The sequence below is a fragment of the Tauraco erythrolophus genome, chromosome 3, assembly GCF_009769465.1.
Source record: "Tauraco erythrolophus isolate bTauEry1 chromosome 3, bTauEry1.pri, whole genome shotgun sequence".
Taxonomy (NCBI): domain Eukaryota; kingdom Metazoa; phylum Chordata; class Aves; order Musophagiformes; family Musophagidae; genus Tauraco; species Tauraco erythrolophus.
In genome coordinates this window covers 60,771,539-60,794,646 of record NC_141467.1, presented here as the reverse complement: position 1 = coordinate 60,794,646, position 23,108 = coordinate 60,771,539, and the positions used below count along the sequence as shown (strand labels likewise).

The 23,108-nt window shown below is 40.8% G+C and overlaps 1 protein-coding gene across 1 annotated transcript; it reads left to right on the top strand.

Annotated features, from left to right (window-relative positions):
• Positions 1–898: 898 nt before the first annotated feature.
• On the top strand, positions 899–22,605 carry OPRK1 (opioid receptor kappa 1). The gene is made up of 3 exons (XM_009981375.2): positions 899–1,158; positions 16,988–17,340; positions 22,073–22,605. The coding sequence occupies exons 1-3, from the start codon at positions 899–901 to the stop codon at positions 22,603–22,605; spliced, it is 1,146 nt and encodes a 381-aa protein (XP_009979677.1).
• Positions 22,606–23,108: the final 503 nt, after the last annotated feature.

Genomic DNA, 23,108 nt, shown 5'->3' with positions numbered 1-23,108 from the left:
AGGGACAGAGACAGAGGAGAGCGTGTGCATCAGTGCAGAGTGCTGCTGGAGCCCTGGCAGAGTGAGCGGGAGGCAGAGGGAGCCTGACAGGGAAAAGGCGAAGTGGTGGGAGCTGGAACAGCAGCAATTGCTGCTACCACGTCGCAGTTCATGCCCGGGAATCGGCTCCGCTGCCTGCACATCTCTCCGAAGGTGCAGGTGCCTCAGGTTCAAAAGTCCTAGAAGGTCGGTGGTACTCCCAGTGACCAAGTGGAGCTGCTTGATATTTCTCTTTTCCTGCGAAAGACATCTGCTTGAGGACTCCGCTTCTTTTCCCGAACTGAAAGAGGTATTTTGCGTCATTAATGTGTCTTTTCTTTGAAAGCAAGTAGGGGATCGGGAAAAAAAATCACTCAGGACAGGATGTCAAAGCAGATGTGCAGAGAGGTGGTGGGTTTCTCTCTCCCCTCCGCTTTATGGCAGATCTTAGGCAGTAAGGAGCCCCTGTCATTAGGATACAGTTTGACTTAAAATATGGAGGATGGGAGAGACAGGGTTAAAGTGTGGGGGTGGATCTGAGCTGTTTCTCATCTGATTCGTTTCGCTGTGCAATCTCTGAAAGTGGAAGAAAACTTTCCTTGTGCACCTGGAGGAGCAGCACTTACCCGTTACATAGCGAGATGTAAAACTTGTAATTATTTATTATGAATGTAGTTTGCTTAAATCTCTGGTTGGCAACTTACAGTTCCCATCGCAACAGAGCTCCCCTTAACATGCACAAATTTCAGAGGTCTTAACATCAGATGGCTGAGATAACACTTCTGTTTCTTGCCCTCTCTTCTCTCTTTCCAGCGTACTTGCCTCCTGCTGTCTGCATTCTCTTCCCAGTCTCTCTCCTGCCCGTGGGGACTGTGTCCCTATGGATGCCCCCGTACAGATTTTCCGGGAGGAGCTGGACTCCACCTGCTCCCCGGGACCCTGTCGCCCCCCCAGCACCAGCAGCAGCTGGCTCCTGGGCTGGGCAGACTACGACGGCAACGCCACCAGTGCCTTTGGGGACGACCAGCACAACCACACCAGCATCTCCCCCGCCATCCCCATCATCATCACAGCTGTCTACTCGGTGGTCTTCGTTGTTGGCTTGGTGGGAAACTCTCTGGTCATGTTTGTCATCATAAGGTAAGGGGCTTTGGAGGACCTGTTGGAAAAGGTGCAAATGGCAGTCCCTAAATTTTCAGGGGAGGGGAGGTAGTTTAAGGAAGCTCACATGCTCACATGAGGAGCTGGAAGACATAGCCGGAGTGGCCAGTCCCAGTGGTTTGCTGTTCAGAAGTGATTAAATCCTGCAGCCTGCGGGAAACGCGCTTTGTGCCCCGGAGCTGCGTTCGCCGGGTGCCCTCTAGGGATGAGAGGGAAAGCTCCAGCGGAAGAGAGAAACTTCTGCGAGGCAGCTTTTCTCCTCTCGGAGGAGACCCCGAGGGACTGCTTCTGAGTCGAGTCATGTGGACACTGTCACGTTGCTGCCTTGTCACCCAGTGGGTCGTTTAACAAGGTGGGGAAAAAGGAAATGGTAAAAGACAGATCGAAACATTTAACGTAAAGCAAGGGATGTTGTTTCTTGGTCAAGCGGTGTTTAGCTCCAGTTGTTGGTGTTGGACTGAAGAAAGAGAAGTAGATGCTGAAATACCTTTCCTGTTGTTTTTCAGGAAACAGGAGGAAGCTGTGTATCTGTGTTAGTTTTTCATATTAAACCACTTAGCAAAATGCACCAGTACTCACGCTTTCACTTCCACTTGTGTATTGGCGTATGTTTTAGCTTGCACTATGATTTCTCTCTCTTTTTTGTCCTTTTCATTTGCAGTTTATAAAAATGTTTAGAGAGTGCAGATCAGCAGGCTGATAATGAGCAATGAAAGGGACAGAAATCATGCAGCTTTTTGGACTCCTGCTTCATGGTCCATTTGAACCTTGTGAAATATTCTGAAAAAAAAAAGATAATTGTGGAGTATTCATTGCTCAAATGAAATCAGCTTGTGCACAGAAAGAAAAATGGAGGTACTGGAAGGGATCTTGTTAGTAAAGCACGCGTGATAGGGGTCAAGTAATTTCAGGACAGTGAAATAATTGTCAAACTTGATATAGGGGGAAGTTAACTAGAAGCAGTGAAGTTGTTGATGAGGTACTTTATGAAAGATGAGTTATAAACAGGTGAATACTCTTGAATAATGGAAATAAAAGCCCCTTTAATAGTCAGTGCAATAAATAAAAGTGGCTGTGGTCAATGCGGAGAAACTGGTTTGCTCCAGCTTTGTGATGCTGTAATTTTTATACCCCTGCATGCCCTTTTGCCCTTCATTCAGAGTAGACATTTCATTTCTTTTTATATTTCTCTTGCCAGAAGAGAGACTCCATACTTGACACACACACAGCTGCAAAGGCAGAGATTTTATAAGCCATCAGTCACTAACAAAGATAGTTGATTAACTGGCCTGGGCAATGGAAATAAATACAAACTTAGCCAGAGCCCTAAAAGTTAGCATGTATGGATTATACTAGTGCATATGTATTTCCTTTTTTCTTTCCTTCGGTTACCCTCCTAAGATTATTTTTGTGAGGGTATAGCTATCTATGGCTCAATCTCTTACCAGTTCCTACATTAGCCTTTTGCTTCAGTTTCCTCTTGGTTCATCTCTTGATTCCATGATCAAAGCAATAAATAAATATGACAAAACACCTGTTTTTTTTTCTCTTTTTTTTTTTTTTTCCCCCAGTATCTCACTCTCTTGGGTTTTCTCTGTAGCAAATGCTTTAACCACTACTAGAACCATTAATTGAAGTGCATGTATACACAACCCTACAATTTCAAACATTTCTTATGATTTTGAAATATTTCAAAAATTCATGCAAGAGGTGTATTTTCTTCATTTTTGTCCTAACCTCTCATCTCCCTCTCTCTTTCCCTCACACCCACTCTCTGCGTGATTGCATTTCAAGATGGATTTTCATGACCCATTGAAAAATATCCCTCTTCAGCTTTCTTGTAGGCCCCCTTTATGTACTGGAAGGCTGCTAGAAGGTCTCCCCAGAGTCTTCTTTTCTCCAGGCTGAACAATCCTAACTCTCTCAGCCTACCTTCATAGGAGAGGAGCTCCAGCCCTTGGATCATCTTTGTGGCTCTCCACTGGACCTGCTCCAACAGCTCCATGTCCTTCTTGTGTTGGTGTCCCCAGAACTGAATGCAGTAGTCTAGGTGGGGTCTCACAAGCAGAGTAGAGGGGTAGATTCAGGAGACTGTGAATAGTCTTGAGATACCTCAGAAACAGACTCAAATTCAGCCATAAGCTGTGGCCTCAGCCTGTTCTTTGTTTTAATACCCCCACAGGGGTGGGTTTGCTACTGCAAAGGGCAACTAGAGAAGCTCATGGAGACCAGTGAGTCAGCATCTCAGCAGCCTGTGCATAGAGTGCTGGCTGTATGAAATCTCCATCAGGTGTGGTGAAGTGTGTTTCTGCTGAGAGGGAAAAACCCTCTCAGAGTTCCCTCAGAGGTAAAAATCACAGAAGAACAGCACTCCGATCACATGTCCAAGCTCCTAAAAGAGAAGTAGCTGAGTTCGATACAGCTCCTGTAAACAGAGATTCGTGTTGAAGGCTGAGTGGGAATGGTACTTTAGTGTGGTGGCGACTGCATGGCCTGTTAAACCGTGTCTCAGGAGACCTGGATTCTTCTCTTGGTTTTACTACCAGGCTTCAACACTTTGTCCTGTCCTGACAATTCATGGAGCTGTCACTTGGCTTCCTCACGTATAAAGTGGAGATACTGGTATTCACCATCTTTAAGCACACAATAACTCTTAGATTTAGAAGCCAAAGCCCAATCACTAAAAATCGTAACAGAGCCAGACCAGGGCTATTGTAAGCACCCCAGACTCCTCGGGCACACTGAGAGCGGTGTGAAAGAGCTTTGCATTGTGTGCAGAGTGTGTCCTGCATTCTTTGCACGCCTGTTGCAGTTGGGTGTCATGGTGTCGGAAGTCTGCAGGACCTCTCCTTGGTTTCGGATCAGCTGTGAGGCACGTGCGCCAGCCCAAGGGGATCTGTGGGTGGGCTGACAGCGCCTCGCTGACGTGGAGCCATGGCACACAGGATGGAAGGCTCTCCTGCAGCTGCTGCTTGTCCTGGGAAGAGAGTAAGAGAGAAAGAGGGCATCACGTTGGTTCTTGCACTGGTGGGAAATGTAGATACTATGTAGGAAGCACAGTCCTCTCCCTATGGAGGAGGAGAGGAGGCATGAAATGGGTTTGTAGAAAGCAGGTGAAATTACCTGACCTTGCCTGAATAAAGTTACATAGCTATGTGTGTCTTGGCATGATCAGAGACTACATCTCAACCTCAAACTTACTTTACCTCCGAGGACTTCGAAAATATTTCTAGAAGTGAAATAGTTGGCTGAAGCTGATAAATAAAATGACTTATCCTTGGAAGCAAAAGGTCTTTTTCTTCCCTTCCTCCTCCCTCTTGACTTTATTTCTCTAAAATTTTGTGCTGACTTTAAAGAAAATGGTGTTTTCTTGTGACAACTGGAGGGGAAGAAGAGTCCTCTGACTAATGTTACAACTTTAACTATAGATTTGCTCTTATCAAAGCCATAAACTTACTCTGGTAAAAACTCTGGGAGATGCTGTCTCTTACCCACTCTAGATTCCTTTTCTCTACGTGCCTTACCTCCGTTGTTCCTGAAGTAATTTACTGAGAGCAGCTGCCATCATCAGGATCTTAAATAGCCAATCCTTTATTTCTTTTAAAATTATCTTTCAAGCTTCCGATGAACTGAATAATTTTCTACATTCAAAAACAGTTTTAACAAAAGGCTGTGTCATAGATATGTAGATTCATTCCTAGGGGAAAAGAGAAAGCTTGTATTCTGCTTAGGCTAATGTTGAAGAAAAAATATAGCTAGTAATACATTTTTGTTCTTATATTCATGGAACCGAATGGCATCTTATGTAACAGGAAGAGTCTATTAAGAAATGTGATATAAAATCGATTCCTTTCCAGACTGTTTTAAGTCTTCTCCATCATTCATTCCAAATCAGAATGAAAATATATTAAAAAAAGTATCAAAAAAAGAAAATGATTCAATATATTGGTTTAAATCAATATTATATTTTTAGAACATCAAAAGACTACTTGTTAATTTGCTTTAAATTATTGTTCTAATTTTATTAAATTACATTTGGAAAGAATATTGTTCTGAATCAAAAAATGAAGCTCCAAAAGAGTCAACCTAACTGAATTACTTGTTTGCTATTACTTGCAGTTGGTATTATTTCCTTCTTTTATGAAATCATGGGTTTGGCTGCTAAAAGACAAGGCTTAGCTGTAGCATGCTTTGTGAAGTTTGTGGGTTTTTATCTTTTTTTTCACCCGGTCAAACATTTGACACCTTACTATCATCAGTATAGAGGTATCGACTGGATTAATAAGAAATTCGTCACAGTACCTCACAGCATCTGGGCTTATCTTACCAAACGGAGGTAGTTTTGGTGGGTTCTGAAGGGTTCGGCCAAACTTGGCATAATTTTCTTCACAACTTTGGAGACTGATCATTACCAACAGCCTTTACAGATGGCACAAAGACCAGGGTAGCAGGAAACATGGAAGAGGACAGGTTTATAAAACGATATGGGTAGTCTGACAAGCACAGTTGAACATTTCTAACACTTTTAATACCTTGCTAGGCAAGGAATATCTGAGGCCTGGGGTTTCTAAGCCGTCAAGAAACTCAACATGAGTTCCCAGTATGATGCTATGATAAGAAGAGCTGATACTGAAAAAGTGGTGGGGTGCCCAGGAATGGATTGGAAGGAATATTTACTAGATATAGTATTAGAGAGAGGCTATAGCTTATAGTGAGTAATCTGTTTGGCTTCTGAAAAGTAATTTGGTATCCATCCAGACACTTCCGCTGGGCTAGCAGCCAGGTAGTCATTTATTTCAGAGAAAGACGTAACTGGAATCAATGTCTGGAAGCAAGACAAATTACAGGGAAACTTTCTGAACCGGCAGAAAGTGAAAACTTACAAGAACTTTCCAGTTTGGTTGCTGGCAAGGCAGAAAACTTGAGATAATTTGCCTATCCTCAGCCTGGAGAGTTGTGGGGAAGCTCATGCTCCTGGATGAGTTATGGGGAGGGAGCACAGCAGGGAGATGGTGCTGGGAAGGACAGGCTGGCTGAGATGTTCTGGTGAAGGGGACAGAGAGAGAGAAGAGTGAGGACTCTTCGTTTTGCTTTTCCTGAGAGAGGATTTTGAACTTGCTGAAAGGGTATTGTGGCAGGAAATTCTTAACTTGGTGATTTGGATGGCCTGGGATGCACTAAGAGCAGGGGGGGGGATAATCTTCCTGGCTTGCCTAATCTCACTGCCTATTCAAACTGTGATTAGTTTGTCTCTCAAGTTAAATTTTCTGAAACAGATGAGTTCCCAAGGAGAGTTTTGATTTCAGTTGCACATTTCTTTCTAACAGAAAAGCATCCAGAAAAACTTTGATAAACTCTGCTTTTAGGAAGTTTACTTCATGTCTCTGTTTTGGTCCCCCCATCTGTAAAAATCAGATAATTCTTGCAAAGCGCAGACTCTGTGCTCTTCTCCTCAAGAACGACTTTGTGCCTGTTTATTGTTATTCTCTTTTGTGGAGTTTGAGAGGCATGAGGGAATGCCAGTGTGGATACGATTTTGTCTGCAGATAGGCATGAGAATTAGCTGTGGGGGAGGAGTGTGTACAGATGGAACAAGGACATGGAAAGAGGAGTGTCTGACCATGCTGGCATTCTGCAAAATGTAAAAATTATGTAAATAAACAATATGTAAAGGTGCTCAGCATTTCCATGGTACTATAGGGAAGTTTGCATGCTAACCTGTGTATCATCTTTGAAATATTTATTTCTCCTGAAGCCAGAGGGTTCAGCTCTCATTAGATCCACCTTCTAATTCCTAGGGAAGTGAAAATTAATTCTAGGCAGTTTTCTATTTTCAGTTTTGACAGATGATTTACAATGAAATCTCTGTCTTCTCTGCCTGAGTTTGAGAGCCTAACACCCTTTTCTTCTGTGCTCGAGTTTCCGCTAATACACGGCAAGAAAGTGTGCACAACCTTTCTGTTTTCTCCGTTCCTCGTACCAATCCACCTATGCAGCACTCAGTGCTCTGCTTTGCTGCTCATCTCTGCTTGAAAAGTCAATTTTTTCAGCAATGCTTTATGAGTGTGTATCTAAGGTTCCCAAACTTAGCTACACTGCACCTGGAAGAAAGAAAATTTTGTATTTACTGACTGATTGCATAGCTAAATCCACTTCCCACTGCATTGTGAGTAGCCTAGCCACTGTGACTACTGTAGGGCAATGAAGAAAGGCCTCCTTGAGCAGTGACAGGTGGGAACCTGTATGATAGGATTAGTTCTGACAAGCTATTCAATGTTCATTTAGTGTTCACACTTGGAAAAGTTTTTTTACCATGCTCCTGGCTTACAGACAGCATCAGGACTTACTGTTAGACATGCCTTTCAGAATGACTAGTTTGTTAAAGTGCAGAGGAGAACAAGAATATTTTCACCATGGAAGCTACTAGCTATGCTGTTCAGTTGACTGTGTCTTAAAGTTTCCTGGATTTCACTTGAATCATCTCCTTTGGGAATGTGTGCCGTCAGTTAATCTGTGCTGTGGGCTTCTCCCAGGCAGGTGAGGAAAACAGATGAATGGGCAGAATCCAGAGAAAGCCTCCCAGTTGCCTCCTAAGAGGGACTGATGACTTTTCCCTGAGCTGGCTCACTGCTGATACATGCATTTGTTGCCCTACCGCATAATCCTGTACTTGTTACAGAGTAGAGGTTTCTTGTCATCCACTCAACTTTATTACATGAGTGCTGACCAGAGATTCAGGTCTCCACACATCCAAGAGTGTAGTTGTCCTATAAAATACTCCCAGCAGTGGCAGCTCTTGTTCATCCCTGTGGCCAAATAGAGACCAGGTGCCTTACTTTGAGAACAAGAGTGATACCCACACCCCAAGACACCTGCATGAGAGATTTCTAAATTCTTTCCTTATTTCTCTCCTGCAGAAACATCTAGGGGAAGTTCAATAACATTTGGCTGCTTGCAACCAGCTTCTGCATACGTAGCTACCTATGGAGATCAAAGCCTCTCCAAAGAATAAGAAGGAAAGTAAGACCCTGAAAAATCTTCTGCTGGAGCTGCTATCCTTGTCCTCTTGAGCAATGGAATTTATTCTCTTTGTCCTACTCACTTCCCTCTCCCACAAACACATAGGAAGCACTTTGCTCTGCTAAGGGAGCTCATGTCCTTCATGAAAAAACATCCTTCGATGAGAAAAGAACACTGGGAAAGGTGGATGTTACCAGAGACAGAGACTCAACACTCACCAAGGCAATGTACCTGTGGGAAATAAGGAGGATGAGGATGGGCTGTGTAACACCCTGGGAACTCTCCATAGCATGACTGGTCATTGGAAAACATCTGCAGCAGCATAAAGTTTCTCAAGAGACCGAGTCAGCTGCTTGACAAGGTTTAGATTTATCTTGCTTACCAAAAGAGGTGAAAAAATCTGACGCATAGTGTAAGGCAATTGTCTAGGCTCTTTAATAATAATATTAGATGAACTGGTTTTGGATAAAGTACTGATTTTATAAAATTCTGCATTCTCAGTATTTCAGTTTAAGCCACAATAAATCATAGAATCATAGAATCATAGAATGGCATAGGCTGGAAGGGACCTCGGAGATCATCTAATCCAATCTCCCTGTCATGGGCAGGGACGCCTCTCAACTAGACCAGGCTACCCAAGGCTCCGTTCAACCTGGCCTTGAACACCTCCAGAGAAGGGGCATCCACAACTTCTCTGGGCAATTTATTCCAAAGTCTTACCACCCTCGTACTGAAGAATTTCTTCCTAAGATCTAATCTAAACCTGTTCTCCTTCAACTTAAACCCATTTCCCCTTGTCCTATCAGTGGACACTCTTGTAAAAAGTCCCTCCCCAGCCTTCCTGTAAGTTCCCTTCAGGTATTGGAAGGCAGCTATTAGGTCCCCCCGAAGTCTTCTCTTTTCAAGGCTGAACAATCCCAGCTCCCACAACCTGTCCTCGTAGCAGAGGTGCTCCAGCCCCTGGACCATATTTGTGGCCCTCCTCTGAATACGCTCCAACAAATCTATGTCTCTCTTATGGTGGGGACACCAGAACTGGACGCAGTATTCGAGGTGAGGTCTCACAAGAGCAGAGCAGAGGGGGAGAATCCCCTCTCTTGACCTGCTGACCACGCTTCTCTTGATACATCCCAGGATGCGGTTGGCCTTCTGGGCTGCATGAGCACACTGCCGGCTCATGTTGAGCTTCTCATCTATAAACACCCCCAAATCCTTCTCTTCAGGGCTACTCTCAACCCACTCTGTGCCCAGTTTGTATTTGTGCCTAGGATTGGCCCGACCCCGGTGAAGGACCTTGCATTTTGACTTGTTGAAGCTCATGCAGTTTGCACTGGCCCAATTCTCAAGCCTATCAAGGTCCCTCTGGATGGCATCTCTTCCCTCAAGTGAGTCCACGGCACCACACAACTTGGTGTCATCGGCAAGCTTACTGAGGGTGCACTCAGTGCCATCATCCATGTCGCTGACAAAGATGTTGAACAGCACTGGACCCAGAACAGACCCCTGAGGGACACCGCTTGACACTGGTCTCCATGTAGACATCGCACCATTGACCACAACTCTTTGAGTGCGACCACATCACAAATCACAGCACCTTGACATTTCTCTGAGCTCTCCTACCTAAATCATGGAAGCAAAAATTTCACAGTATTGCTGTTTCTAACATTAAGCTTATTTCTTCAAAACGAGGTTCTTAAACTCACATGAAAATTTTGAAAGTTCTTATCATAGAGTGAGGAAAAATAGTTCATTTTTGTTAAGTAGTGTGAATTTTTCTTAATTTTGAGCAGGATATATGTAGACTTGAACTTCTCTAATTCAGAAATTGGTTCTTTAGCTCAAGAAGGAAAGCTTCCACATCTAATCTAAATCTGCAAGATCTTGTTCAGGCTCAGTTTATGGCTAGTTCAGAGGAGTAATGGTAGCAGTAAATTGTCAGGGTTTTGATTCTGACATTCAGGTAGATTATGCTCCCTGAGAGGAGAACAAAAGGCAAGATCATGCTTTTCTTCTTTGAGCTGCTTAAAAATAGATGCCTACAGGCACTTATTAATAAAGGTAATTCCACTTTAGGATACTATTTTGGAGGCAACGTGTACAATTTTTTGTAGGCTCCTAAAAAATTTTGGTGTTAAAGACAGGCAACCTTTAGACGTGTGTAGGAACAATGTTTGCCTTTATTTAACGTTGTTTTCCAAGGTCCTTCTACTGCTAAATTCTGGCTGTCGTTCAAAATGTGGCAAGAACATATAACTCAATATAAATATGGAAACTGCATAATATTTATTTTCACATTCTTTAAATGACATCAATCTTAGTTTCATATTGGCATAAGCCTTTTATATTCTATTATGAAGATCCGAAAGATAGCTGAGCCATCCTTTTGACATGAAATATATCCTCCTGGGTTATTTTTTAATTTTAATTTTTATTTTTTCCGCCTATTCTGATGCACTGTGATGTCGAGTGTGCCCTGAATATAGCCTTGAGATTTAGAGCTTTCCTGACTAAGCTTTTCAGCTGCTTGATCTCCATATACTTCATTCAGAGGAACCTAGTGGAACAGAGCCTGCATCCTGCTGATAGGTGTTTTCGCAATTTGTTTTTAGATGTGCTTTAGCTTTCATTTTCATTCACTGACTCAGTTATCTGCCAAAAATATGTTTGTTATACCTCATTGTATTACATGCTTTTGTACTTTCACTCTGCTACTAGAGAATGTTATAGTATATTTGTTAGTCTTGCTGTCCTCCCCATCCCTAGTTTCATACTGCAGGAAACATTGCAGCCTATTGCTGTTACATGAAAAAAATTTGACCATAGCCTCTTTCTCAGCTTTTATTAACTTTACTAATATTACGGTGGACTTTAGAATTACACTCTTCTCCTTGGCTTGAGATAATAACTTTAAGATGCTTTACTAGCAGATTTAGTAAAGCATTTTGATTTTTTTCCAAAAGCATACCGACTTCTCAATAACATGTTTCCTTCTTCTGTTAGCACAATTTCGTTGATAAGCTTAGGCTGGAGGTGTGATTTCTTCCTATTTACTGTCAAAAATGTGCAAAGTAAATTCTACTCCAGAAGGAAAAGTAGAGTAATGATGAGTCAACTGCAAAATAGGGAACATTTTCTAAGGGTCAGTCTAAGGTCAGTGTCAAAGAACTTCCCACTTTTGGAAAGTGGGCTTAGCCAAAGTTGTGATAGTTTCTCGAATTTTACTTCTAACAGGTAAGTAGACATCAGAGGAGGACCACAAAGATGATCCAGGGGCTGGAGCACCTCTGCTACGAGGACAGGTTGTGGGAGCTGGGATTGTTCAGCCTTGAAAAGAGAAGACTTCGGGGGGACCTAATAGCTGCCTTCCAATACCTGAAGGGAACCTACAGGAAGGCTGGGGAGGGACTTTTTACAAGAGTGTCCACTGATAGGACAAGGGGAAATGGGTTTAAGTTGAAGGAGAACAGATTTAGACTAGATCTTAGGAAGAAATTCTTCAGTACGAGGGTGGTAAGACTTTGGAATAAATTGCCCAGAGAAGTTGTGGATGCCCCCTCCCTGGAGGTGTTAAGGCCAGGTTGAATGGAGCCTTGAGTAGCCTGATCTAGTTGAGAGGCATCCCTGCCCATGACAGGGAGATTGGATTAGATGATCTCTGAGGTCCCTTCCAGCCTATGTCATTCTATGATTCTATGATCCTATGATTTAAATCTTACTCCTTAAAAACTCTTGTAATATATCCATCCAAATAATACATCCAAATCAAAGTTTTATTTTTCATCTTGACTATTTTTCTGCAAGGTTTCCATATATTTTCCAGTTATTTAAAATCTACAGAGGCTTGAGACCTGCTTATAGCTTGACAAGCAGTCTTGAGATCTTGAGATCTGGGTGAATGGAGGGTATGATGGGAAAACCCCAAACCACATAAAATACTGCCTCCTATATTTCGGTGCAATAGCATGAGTTGCAGAAGAGCGATTATATCCCTCATCTTGTGTTTGAGTCAAGACTCTATCAGGGTCCACTTCAAAGTGTCTGATGGCATCAGCAGTCACTCCAGCACTTTAACTGCACTTTTGATTAAGCCTGCAAGCACATATCTTCAGAGGCAACTAGGCATTCAATAATTTTTAGGTGTTTAATTAAAAAGATTGAAAGGAGTTTGGATGATTGAGTCCGGATTCTCAAAGGTATTTCAGAATTTTATGAACTTCTAAATGAATGTATGATTTAATCGATATTGCCTAACAACTTAAAAGGCCAACATTTCATTTATGTGGAGGCCAATGCTTTCAGGAGAAAGTAATCAAGCTCTTTACATCACTATTGAGAGATCAATGAGTTTTAAGACTGCATCAGTAAAATGTGCTTGGACTTAGCATTGCTGAGGTTAACCAGTGCACCCTTCATCCCTGAGTTAGGTAAGCATGATCCTTCTGCAGTGCCTGGGAGAACTGATTGCTGTAATGTAATAATTTATTGGAGCCATATTTATTGGTCTCCCACCTTCTTGTTCATAGTCTGGCAGAGAAGGGGTAAGGTGCCTATTTGGGCTCAGAGCGAGCGATGCAAGCAGGCATCTGTGGTCTGTGAACTGGGGTGGATTTGGGCAATGACAGCTAGACATGGGACTACCAGTCTGGTGAGTTATGGGGAAGCACTAGATGCACACCGTAGACTCGTAGAATCATAGAATGATTAGGGTTGGAAGCAACCTCGAAGATCATCTAGTTCCAAGCCCCCTGCCATGGGCAGGGACACCCTCCACTACACCAGGTTGCTCAAAGCCTCATCTAATCTGGCCTTGAACACTTCCAGGGATGGGCATCCACAACTTCTCTGGGCAACCTGTTCCACTGCCTCACCACCCTCAATGTAAAAAAATTTCTTCCTTATATCTAACCTAAATCTGCCCTCTTTCAGTTTAAAGCCATTGCTTCTTTTACTATCACTAAACGCTCTTGTAAAAAGTCCCTCTCCAGCTTTCCTGTAGGCCCCCTTCAGGTACTGGAAACTGCTATAAGATCACCTCGGAGCCTTCTCTTCTCCAGGCTGAGCAGCCCCAACTCTCTCAGCCTGTCCTCATAGGAAAGGTGCTCCAGCCCTCTTATCATCTTCGTGGCCCTCCTCTGGACTCGCTCCAACAGCTCCATGTCCTCCTTGTGCTGGGGACCCCCGAGCTGAATGCAGTATTCCAGGTGGGGTCTCACGAGAGCAGAGTAGCAGCAGTCCCTCAACCTGCTGGCCATGCTTCTTTTGATGCAGCCCAGGATACGATTTGCTTTCTGGGCTGCCAGTGCACATTGTCGGCTCATGTTGAGCTTCTTATCAACCAGCACTCCCAAGTGGTTTTCCTCAAGGCTGCTCTCAATCCATTCTCCACCCAGCCTGTACTTGTGCTTGAGATTGCCCCGACCCACATGCAGGACCTTACACGTGGCCTTGTGGAACTCCATGAGCTTTGCATGGGCCCACCTCTCAAGTCTGTCTAGGTCCCTCTGGATGACATCCCTTCCTCCCAGCATGTCAACCACACAGCTTGGTACGGTTATCAAAGCTGGGATTGTTATGTGTGTTTGTGTCCCTGAAATGAGCTGAAGCTTTCACAGAGCTTTATGGGAGGAATGACATGCTGTGGGTTTTTCTTTTCTCTATTGTGTTTTCATTACCCTATAGATATATATGTATAATGTATTTGATTACATTAGAAGTTGTCTAAATGCTGATGTTGGGATGACTCTATATTTCTTACTACCTGTGAATGACAAGACACCTTTCCTGTTGGATAAATAGTAGTGAAGAAAATTGATTTTCTTATATGTGCATGGGTTGCATAGTTCAAAAAAACCCAAAACTGATCGCTTTACATGTATAACATGAGCACTACGTGTATAGAGAACATGCTTCATGTTGGAGCTTCCAAAATTTGAATCTTGAAGTTACCTGAAAAACTCAATCGATTTTACAGAGTGTCTTTCCTATTCTGCCTCTGGAAGTTAGCAGGGAGAAGGGAAAGGGCTACTAGGAAAAAATGTTACATAAGATCACAGTGTCACACACAAAAAAGAACTGAATTAAGGTTGCAAGGAGCAGGAAATGACACATCTAAAGACTTTCAGATATTTGATTTTTCAAGGCTAATAAAATCCTCTTACTTATTTTTCACTACTTTTCTGATTTTCATTAAGGAAAAAGGGTCAAACTAATTATTCTGTATGTGAAAGCAAACTTTCTCTATCCAAACCCTTGGGGAAGCTTTTAAAGATCTACAGAAGTAATGATTCAGAAGAACTATTAGTTATTTCACCTCTGCTCATCACGGGCCATTGCGTTTCATTTAAATATTCCTATATTGATTCTAGTAATTTGTATTTGACTGAAGCATGCTCTTTGCAAAGCAGCAGACATTGATTTGGAGACATCAAAAGATGGAAAAATTGCTCCTTTCTTGTGTAATTTGTTCCCAATAATAATCACCTTGGCTGTTAGGAAAAATCTGTCGTTGTTTCTAAGATGAGTTTGTCTGGCTTCGACTTTTACGTATTTGTCCTTGTTACACTTTTCTTCCCAGTCTGAAAGAGCTCTTCAGTACCTGCTATTTTCTCCCTGTGGAGGTCTTCAGACACTATAATCAAGTCACCTCTCAGTGTTCTTTTTGATAAACTAAATGTGCTGAGCTCTTTAAGTTACTCACAGTGAGAATTTTCTCCAGTCCTTTCACTTATTTTCGTGGTGCTTTTTATGCATTCTTTCTAACTTTTCATAGCCTTTTTTTTCAATCTGAAGAAGACAACAATTCCAAATATCATCAGTGATGCTAGCAGAAGTAAAACACCTTTCTACTACTCCTTTTCAGACATCTAATAGAAATTAGTCCATTTTAACAAAGATTTGCAATCTGAGTGATTAGTGAGTTTTTGTTCAGTCTTACAGCTGAGATGCACTTGGAGCTGATCTTTTTTTTTCAAAAAGTAGGAAAGTTCCTAGTCTGTTAATGTGTCTTATATTTGTTTCTGCTAGCTATATACTCTCTTATTTGTGTTTGCACAGTGCCTTACAGGCTATAATGTGACCTACAGGACAGACTGCCTCATCTGCTGGAGGGCACGTAGAGGAGGTTGATCTGGGAGGGGGCAGAAGCCAGCTCTGACTGGCAAGTGTCTCCTTGCTCTACCTTTGATCTTGGAGAAGCTTAAACTGGGGCAGAGGGAGTCTGGACCATCGGGGTCATGCCATCAGTGTGGAGCTTTTGTTGCTGCTTCCTTTTGGCTGTCTTTGCTCAGAGATTTCTAATGCTTCACTGGCTATGGCTTTGTTCAAGGTATGAGCCTGGGCATGGTATCTGGATGAGAAGGGTTTACTTTCTTTTCCATTACAGTTCTCTTTTCTATGCTTTGAACCACCATTTGGTTTCATCTTCTCAGCAAAAGTTGCAATTAGAGTGTTTTAGATGAACGGATGCTATTTTTAACTTTTCGTATTGGTCATAAAATGACATTTTTGCCCATATTTTCATGAATAGCTAATTTAGATATTAGATACATTTTGTCAACATTAGTCAAATTTGTTTAAAAATTATTTTTTATTTTACACATCAAAGTTTTAAAGTTTTAAAGGCAAATCGACATATTGCCCTACTTGTTCATTAGCTGAACTAATGATTAGCGAATCTTATATTTCTACTGTAAATTATTAATGGCATATAGCAAAATCTAGCTCTATGTGTTTCAAATATTCAAATATTTCAAACATTCAAAATACAGGGCTGAAACAGGTGAGAAAGAAAATCTGTCATTGAGTCTGATAATAAATTAACAGCAATGAGCAAAAGTAACTAGTTGGGAGGAAGCATTTCAGAAAGGAGAGTTAGGTATATTCCATGTTAACAGGGTCTCCTTCATCCTTTGTGTCCATAGCAGAGCTGGGACACAGGCTGTCATCCACATCCTGGGACACAGGCTGTCCCCCAAAACTCTCATCAGGGCAGAAAAAAACAGGGTGCCATCTCAGAAAATTGGATCCTATTCTTCTGTGTACGCTGAGGTTCTTATCAACTGGACAAAACAAGTGCTTCATTTTGTTGAAATTAAGGGATGCAGAAAAAATATAGCTATGATAATTTTTTTCCCCCACTGTAGTATTCTACTTAAACAATAGTCATCTTTTACATTAGCAGTCACAAAAGAGACGACTAGGAAAAGCTGAGGATAAGAAACGAGGCGAAATTGGAAATGAAGGAGCAAGGAAGAGAAATGACCAAAGTTTGTATAAGCTGGCATCATTGTAGTGAATTCAAGGAAGAGAAACAATGATATAAGAGGCAATGTGGTCCAGCAGACATAATGGTTAACATGGATTTTTACCAGACAATGGAATAACTGTTCCTTCCACAAAACAAACCCAGAAAGCTCACAGTCACTGACAGTTATGTGTAAGAAAACAAACACAAAACGTTTTGATCGCTTGCAGATGTAACAGTGATATTTTCTTGTAGAAGAATTTGAGAATATAGAATTGCAACCAGCATTTGGCTAATTAGAATAAATGTATTCGTATAGCTGGTTTTGCCTGAGGTGAATAGTTCTAACTGCTAACGCAGGTGCTGAGAGTCTAACGTGTTTACTACTATCCCAAGGGTCTTGCATTTGTGTGCACTTCTATCATAAATTAGAAATGACAGAAAAAAAACAACTATGGCAAAGCTTGACTGATACACTGTTACATATCTGAATGTGCATAATCATATTTTGAAATAATAAAGCCTTACTTTTTTTGTGTCCTTGAGGTACACAAAGATGAAGACGGCAACCAACATCTACATTTTCAATCTGGCTATGGCAGATGCGCTAGTTACCACGACTATGCCTTTCCAAAGCACTGAGTACCTGATGAACTCTTGGCCCTTTGGTGATGTGCTGTGTAAAATAGTTATTTCAATTGACTATTATAACATGTTTACCAGCATATTCACACTGACCATGATGAGTGTTGATCGATACATTGCTGTATGTCACCCTGTGAAGGCTCTGGACTTCCGTACGCCTCTCAAGGCGAAGATTATCAACATCTGTATCTGGCTGTTGTCTTCATCTGTTGGTATATCTGCAATAGTTCTTGGAGGTACCAAAGTCAGGGAAGGTGAGTGTGAGCATTCAAAATTCAGTCTTTTTGTTTCTCAAATGACATAAAATGTAGCTTCAAATATTGATTAAACCTGATTGATTCCTGCTTCAAAAAGTATATCTAAATTTCTGACACTTTGAAATATATTGTGGAACATTACAGTATGACATATAAATCATTTAAGCTCAGATGCTCTGGCCAACTAAAGGAAAAAAATGCACTTTGAAGCATTGTCTGTGCTAGCATGAAACCATCAAAAACTACTAGCAGACAGCAGAGGAAAATAATCAGGAATTTGATCGCAGTGGGCAGATCAAAGATCAGTTTAGGATGAAACTTGAAATATGGGCTTATGATGCTTTTTGTAGGTGTTGTGAGAGTAGTTCTGATGAAATTCCAAGAGTAGAAACCAGATTGATTATCATTAGTATTAATGTTAAAACTATCATTAGTATTAAGACTTTGGAGGTTGTTATCAACTGTCACTTCACAGAACTTGAAGGCATGGTAAAGAAAGGAAAACTCCATAGCTGGAGAGAGGAAAAGCAAGCTAAATTATTTATGACTGTATCTTGAATTCTTGTTTAAAAAGAGATGGGGATGCGTATGGAGACTTGGAAAAGTCAAGAATAAGGATTAGCAGAGGAACTGGGAATATAGACCATGGCAGGGAAGCAACTACAAGAACATGAAGTTGATGAGACCTGAATACAGACCACCTGAAGACTCTGCTTGAAATTTATAATCCGTGAAGGACTGTGAATTTAGCCCCTATAACTCCTGACTCATTACCAAAACTGCCCTGCTATGGGCTTAATCTTATTTTGAAATCCTCCTTGAGAAGGAAAAGGGACAAGCATTCACACATGCATACCCTTCATACTCACAGGCATGTGGTGCAGGAGCATCTCAGTGTCTTTAAAGGACTTGAGACCTCTAATGAGGTCATTGGGTTGGGACCATGCTGTTAATGGATGGCTTGATAAAATACAAGACATGCATATTTATTTTGTGGTAGTCTTGTTTGAGATATAAATAATATTTTGAAAAATGATTAATAGTTTACTGAATTAACAACCTTTTCTATTAGAAAGGTTTCACTCCTCCCAAGAGAAATGGTAAGCTTTACATAAGGACACTGTTTAATCTGGCAGAGACAATAAATGCTGTGTGCTAAACTGTTTGGCATAGATCAGTGCAAACAAAACATTTCAGTAACAGCTGCCCAAGGGCTGATTAATTTGGCTGAAGATGTAAAGATTTTGTTCTTACTATTGGTCTTCTGGTGGGTAGGTGACAGAAGAGTCCTCTGGAAACTCTTCTTTCTGCCTTGTGGGGGATCAAGTGTTCTGGTCAGCAGTGCCGTAACTCTTCTCCACAGTAAAGTTGTGACAGGCTCTATAAAACAATGTCCAGCTCAGTAAACATTAGTTTCCAGGCATCTTCATTTGAGAAGAATGATTGTCTCACTACATATGAGATCTTGAAGGCCATGGGACATTGACTTGGTCAGGTGTTTTGTTGGAGCGTACTTAACTAAAAGAATATTCCTGTGAGTGTCGCTGTGAGTGACACATTTACATCTCTGCTCTGAGGCCAGCAACGGTTAAATACCTTTTCCAAACACCTTTTCCACACCACGTGGCAGGCAGCCTTTTTTTTTTTTATTTTTTTTAACTCTTGAAGCAGATACTAGTAATATACAGCTCAGCTGGGCCAAACGAGGTTGGAAATTATTGGCAAATGCTTGTCAGCCCCTACTGTTCAGCCCTTCTTGTCTGACCTAAGGTCTCTCTGGAGCATTTACTGCCAATTACCTTGCCTGCTGTGTTCATTAATTGCACTGGTAAATGCTGAAGGGGAAAAGCAAGGATCTTGCCTTTGCCTACAGCTGAAGCTCAGGACTGAAACCTTCTGTGTGTTGGTCAACATAGTTGTTGTTTTTATGCTGCAAGGCCTCTGCTGGGTTCAGACTTAAACAACAACTGAATATCAAACGGAAAGTGATTATATTTAAAGTTCCCACCCCATACTCAGTTAGTCCCTTTTGATCTTACAGTACAGGATTGCTCCCAGTGGTGTCCTTCTGGATACATTTTACCTAAATAAATTTTAGATTTTTTCTATTTTTACCTAAATAGATCTAAAAATAGATTTTACATATGTGCAAATATTCTCTGTCTGGCCTTAATGGAGCCTTTCTTGATGAAGAATTGTTCACTTATTAAAAAAAATATAAAATTAGAGGTACAATTAGTATTCCCAGTAATAGTATGAAGGCTTCGTTTGAGTACAGAGGAGTATGGATGCCTGAAGGTGATGTAATTAATAATGTATCTATCAGAAATATATTTTCTATGTCAAGATCAAGATTAATCTTAAATGGTAGCTTATAACACACGTTTTAAAACCTATTTACATTAAAATACCATTTGGAGTGCAAAATTTTTCCTCAACTATAGAAATGTATTTGAAATATTTGGCTTTCATAATGGAAAAGTTCAGTATGAAATCTCTCAAATACTCAGTTTGTGACACTGTACTAAGTTCTGCATCTTTTCAGGCAACAAGAATAAAATATAAATTGGATTTTATTCTCTTCCAAAGTTTCTGAAAATTATTATGATATTGTGCATTATGACAAGGATCTTTGTTTATTGTTTGTCAGTTGTAAACTGGGAAAACGTAAATGGGTTCCATACAATTAATAGCATTATATATATCAAGGAAACACATGAATATTAATGGTTTAGAATAAGATTTTCCACAGAAAATAAACTATAATGAGATCTAAGACAATCATTACATTTGTATTTGATAATTTGGAGTTCTAAAATACCATTGCCAACTGCAAATTGTATTAAAATGTAGAAAGCATAACCTAACTATTTTGATAAATATATGAAATTATGTCAGTTGATAGAAGAGGCAGTTTCCTCTGGGAAGGAGTTTCAGTGAGTAGCTGGATGTGATCGTGAACAGTCATCCCCGATCATACCTTACTTTTATCCAGAAGCGCACATCTGGATTCAGCTTTACTAGTCTAGATATTATAGCTGCATCTTGTATTTATTGCTGCTACTAGGCTGCGATCTACTACAAATAGCAGTAATAATGTGAAAACTTCTTTGAAGACAATTGTTGACATTTCTAGAATAAAATTTAAGCACAAGCAACTACTCTTACGAAAACCTAGATCACAAAGGATTTAGAAAAGCTACAGAGCATCAAGACTCTGCTAAATCATACTAGTGTTGTCAGCTTAGCATCCTCCATCAGGTTTGAGAGATGTCTTTTTGCTTTTCAGCTTTCAGAATCATCCATTAGTTGTTACATTATTCAAAATAAAACCTCAAAATATTTAGCTTTGATTTCAACTTTTTTATTTGAATGTTTTAGTATTCAGTATCACCCAGTAACAACTTCCTGATATCTAACCGTGGAAATGTCTGTATGATACCATAATGATAACTTCTGCCCCTGGCTGTTTTTCAAAACAAATTCTTTGCAATATCATCTTGATTTATGAAGCATTTTGATAGCAGAGAAATAGGGCTTGATGAAATTTTTCTGACTAGTTCTGCTGGAGACAGATGTGAAAAAGTGATGTGCAAGAGTATGTTGAATCATTCCACCCTTAGCTCTCATTTGACAAAAGCCAATACATAATAATTGGTAGAGGAATGACAAATTCAGTAGGAAAAATGAAAAAAATGCAAAGAATAATGCAATGCTCAAGAGGATAAAATCTAAGCCACAATTCAGAGCGAAAAATCGCTGTGTTGCCTGGATTTATCTTCACTAGAGTTTAACTGCTGATAGTAGTTGTATATTTACCCCTTCTCTTGCCTTACCATTAATCTTGTTTCTTGGTTTTCCATATGGTTTATATGCTGGAAGGCTCCAATGAGGTCAGCAAATGAAACCTCAAATATTTAACTCCTCAGCAGCCTCCTGTCAGATGGAATATTTCTGAGACATAAAATCAAGTGACAGCCTGTGACTCCAAATCCTGGCATGGGCAATCAGAAAGGGAGTGAGCTGGTGTCAGTGGCCCAGATAATGCAGTCTCTGCAAAGGCTGAATTTTTGATGACGTGATCTGCAAAAGAGCAGCTTCCGTTTGTCTCTGCACATGCACACATTTTATTTGCTTCTATTTAAATGAAAAGACCTGCCAGGAAGTAAGTTTTTCTGAATGCAAGCACTTATGTGTATTCCATTTGTACTGAAGAAGGCATGTGGGAAAAGATTATTACACCATTATCATATATTGGCAAAATCTTCCTACGATCAAAACCTCATTTGGCTCCCACCATTCATGATACTGCAAATCTGTCTCCGCCCACAGACAAAAACATATGTAGTTTGATAATAATTATGAGATTTCTACTCCATTGAACATGGTACTCGTTCTGGCTTTAAATCTCGGTGAGATTTGGATGGAAATATTTTTACAAATTTTTATTTTTGTCCTCTGCATTTTTAGATTCTCCCATGAGAAACAAATTTTATACGATGTTACGCATTTTAAAAAGCCCCTATCTCTCTAAGTGATTTCTAGAGACAGCTGCATAAAATCAGTTCCAATGGTAATTGAAAGCTTTCCTTGGAGTGATTTACTGAGAACTCTATTTATTGGTATCACATTACACGATAATCACTTTTCCTAGCTTATGGTATGATAATTACATTGTTTAGAACATCTAATAGTAAAGCAATTTTCTTCTTGCTTCTTTCATTCCCAGATACTGCTAGCACTGAATGCTCCTTGCAATTTCCAGACAAAGACTACGTGTGGTGGGACATCTTCATGAAAATCTGTGTCTTTGTATTTGCATTTGTCATTCCAGTTCTCATTATAATTGTTTGCTATACTCTGATGATCCTGCGCCTTAAAAGCGTGAGGCTTCTCTCAGGGTCTCGAGAAAAAGACCGAAACCTGCGCCGCATCACCAGATTGGTTCTTGTGGTTGTGGCAGTTTTTATTATCTGTTGGACCCCTATTCACATTTTTGTGCTGGTGGAAGCCTTAGGGGATGTGTCCCACAGTACCGCTGCTATATCCAGCTATTACTTCTGTATTGCTTTGGGTTACACCAACAGCAGCCTCAACCCAATCCTTTACGCTTTTTTGGATGAAAACTTCAAGAGATGTTTCAAGGACTTCTGCTTCCCCTTTAAGATGAGGATGGACAGGCAGAGCACCAGTAGAGTCAGAAACACTGTGCAAGACCCAGCTTATATGAGGGAAGCAGATGGGACAAACAAACCTGTATGACTAGTCGTGGAAATGTCGTCTTACTGTCCTCAAGAGAGAGAAGAGTCCAATGACCTAGGACTGACGCAGATTACCACTGCAGTTTGAACTAGATTCACCCAGACAGACATTTCCGGAACATTTCAGAAATCGTAAGAGTTTGAACTAAAGCAAGTTAAGTACTGAAAAACAGGAACCTCCTGAAAAAAAGTTCAAATGAAAAGGACCTGACCAATGGTCAGGTTTTGGCACCATATTTACTGTACTTGAGCAGGTACTAATACACACTTTGGGGAGACGGGGGAGTGTTGTACCAGCTGATTCTGAATAAGCAAATTTCTAGCTTTTCTCTTTACAATACTTAAGGTTATCTCAAGAAATATTTGGTCATAACACTGAGTTATGCCAGAAACTCTTGCCCCAACGGTGATTGCTTCTGAACTATGTAGTTTGACAACGTGACCTGTCATACTTTTACAGTGAAGAGTGTTGTTTAGGTTTCTGCAGAACAATGCCAGAGCTAT

Bases quoted from the DNA above. Each gene is read 5' to 3' on its own strand.
- OPRK1 (XM_009981375.2), top strand. From the start codon at position 899: ATGGATGCCCCCGTACAGATTTTCCGGGAGGAGCTGGACTCCACCTGC. The intron at 1,159-16,987 runs GTAAGGGGCTTT...TGTGTCCTTGAG, and splicing joins GTCATGTTTGTCATCATAAG to GTACACAAAGATGAAGACGG. The intron at 17,341-22,072 runs GTGAGTGTGAGC...TTTCATTCCCAG, and splicing joins AGGTACCAAAGTCAGGGAAG to ATACTGCTAGCACTGAATGC.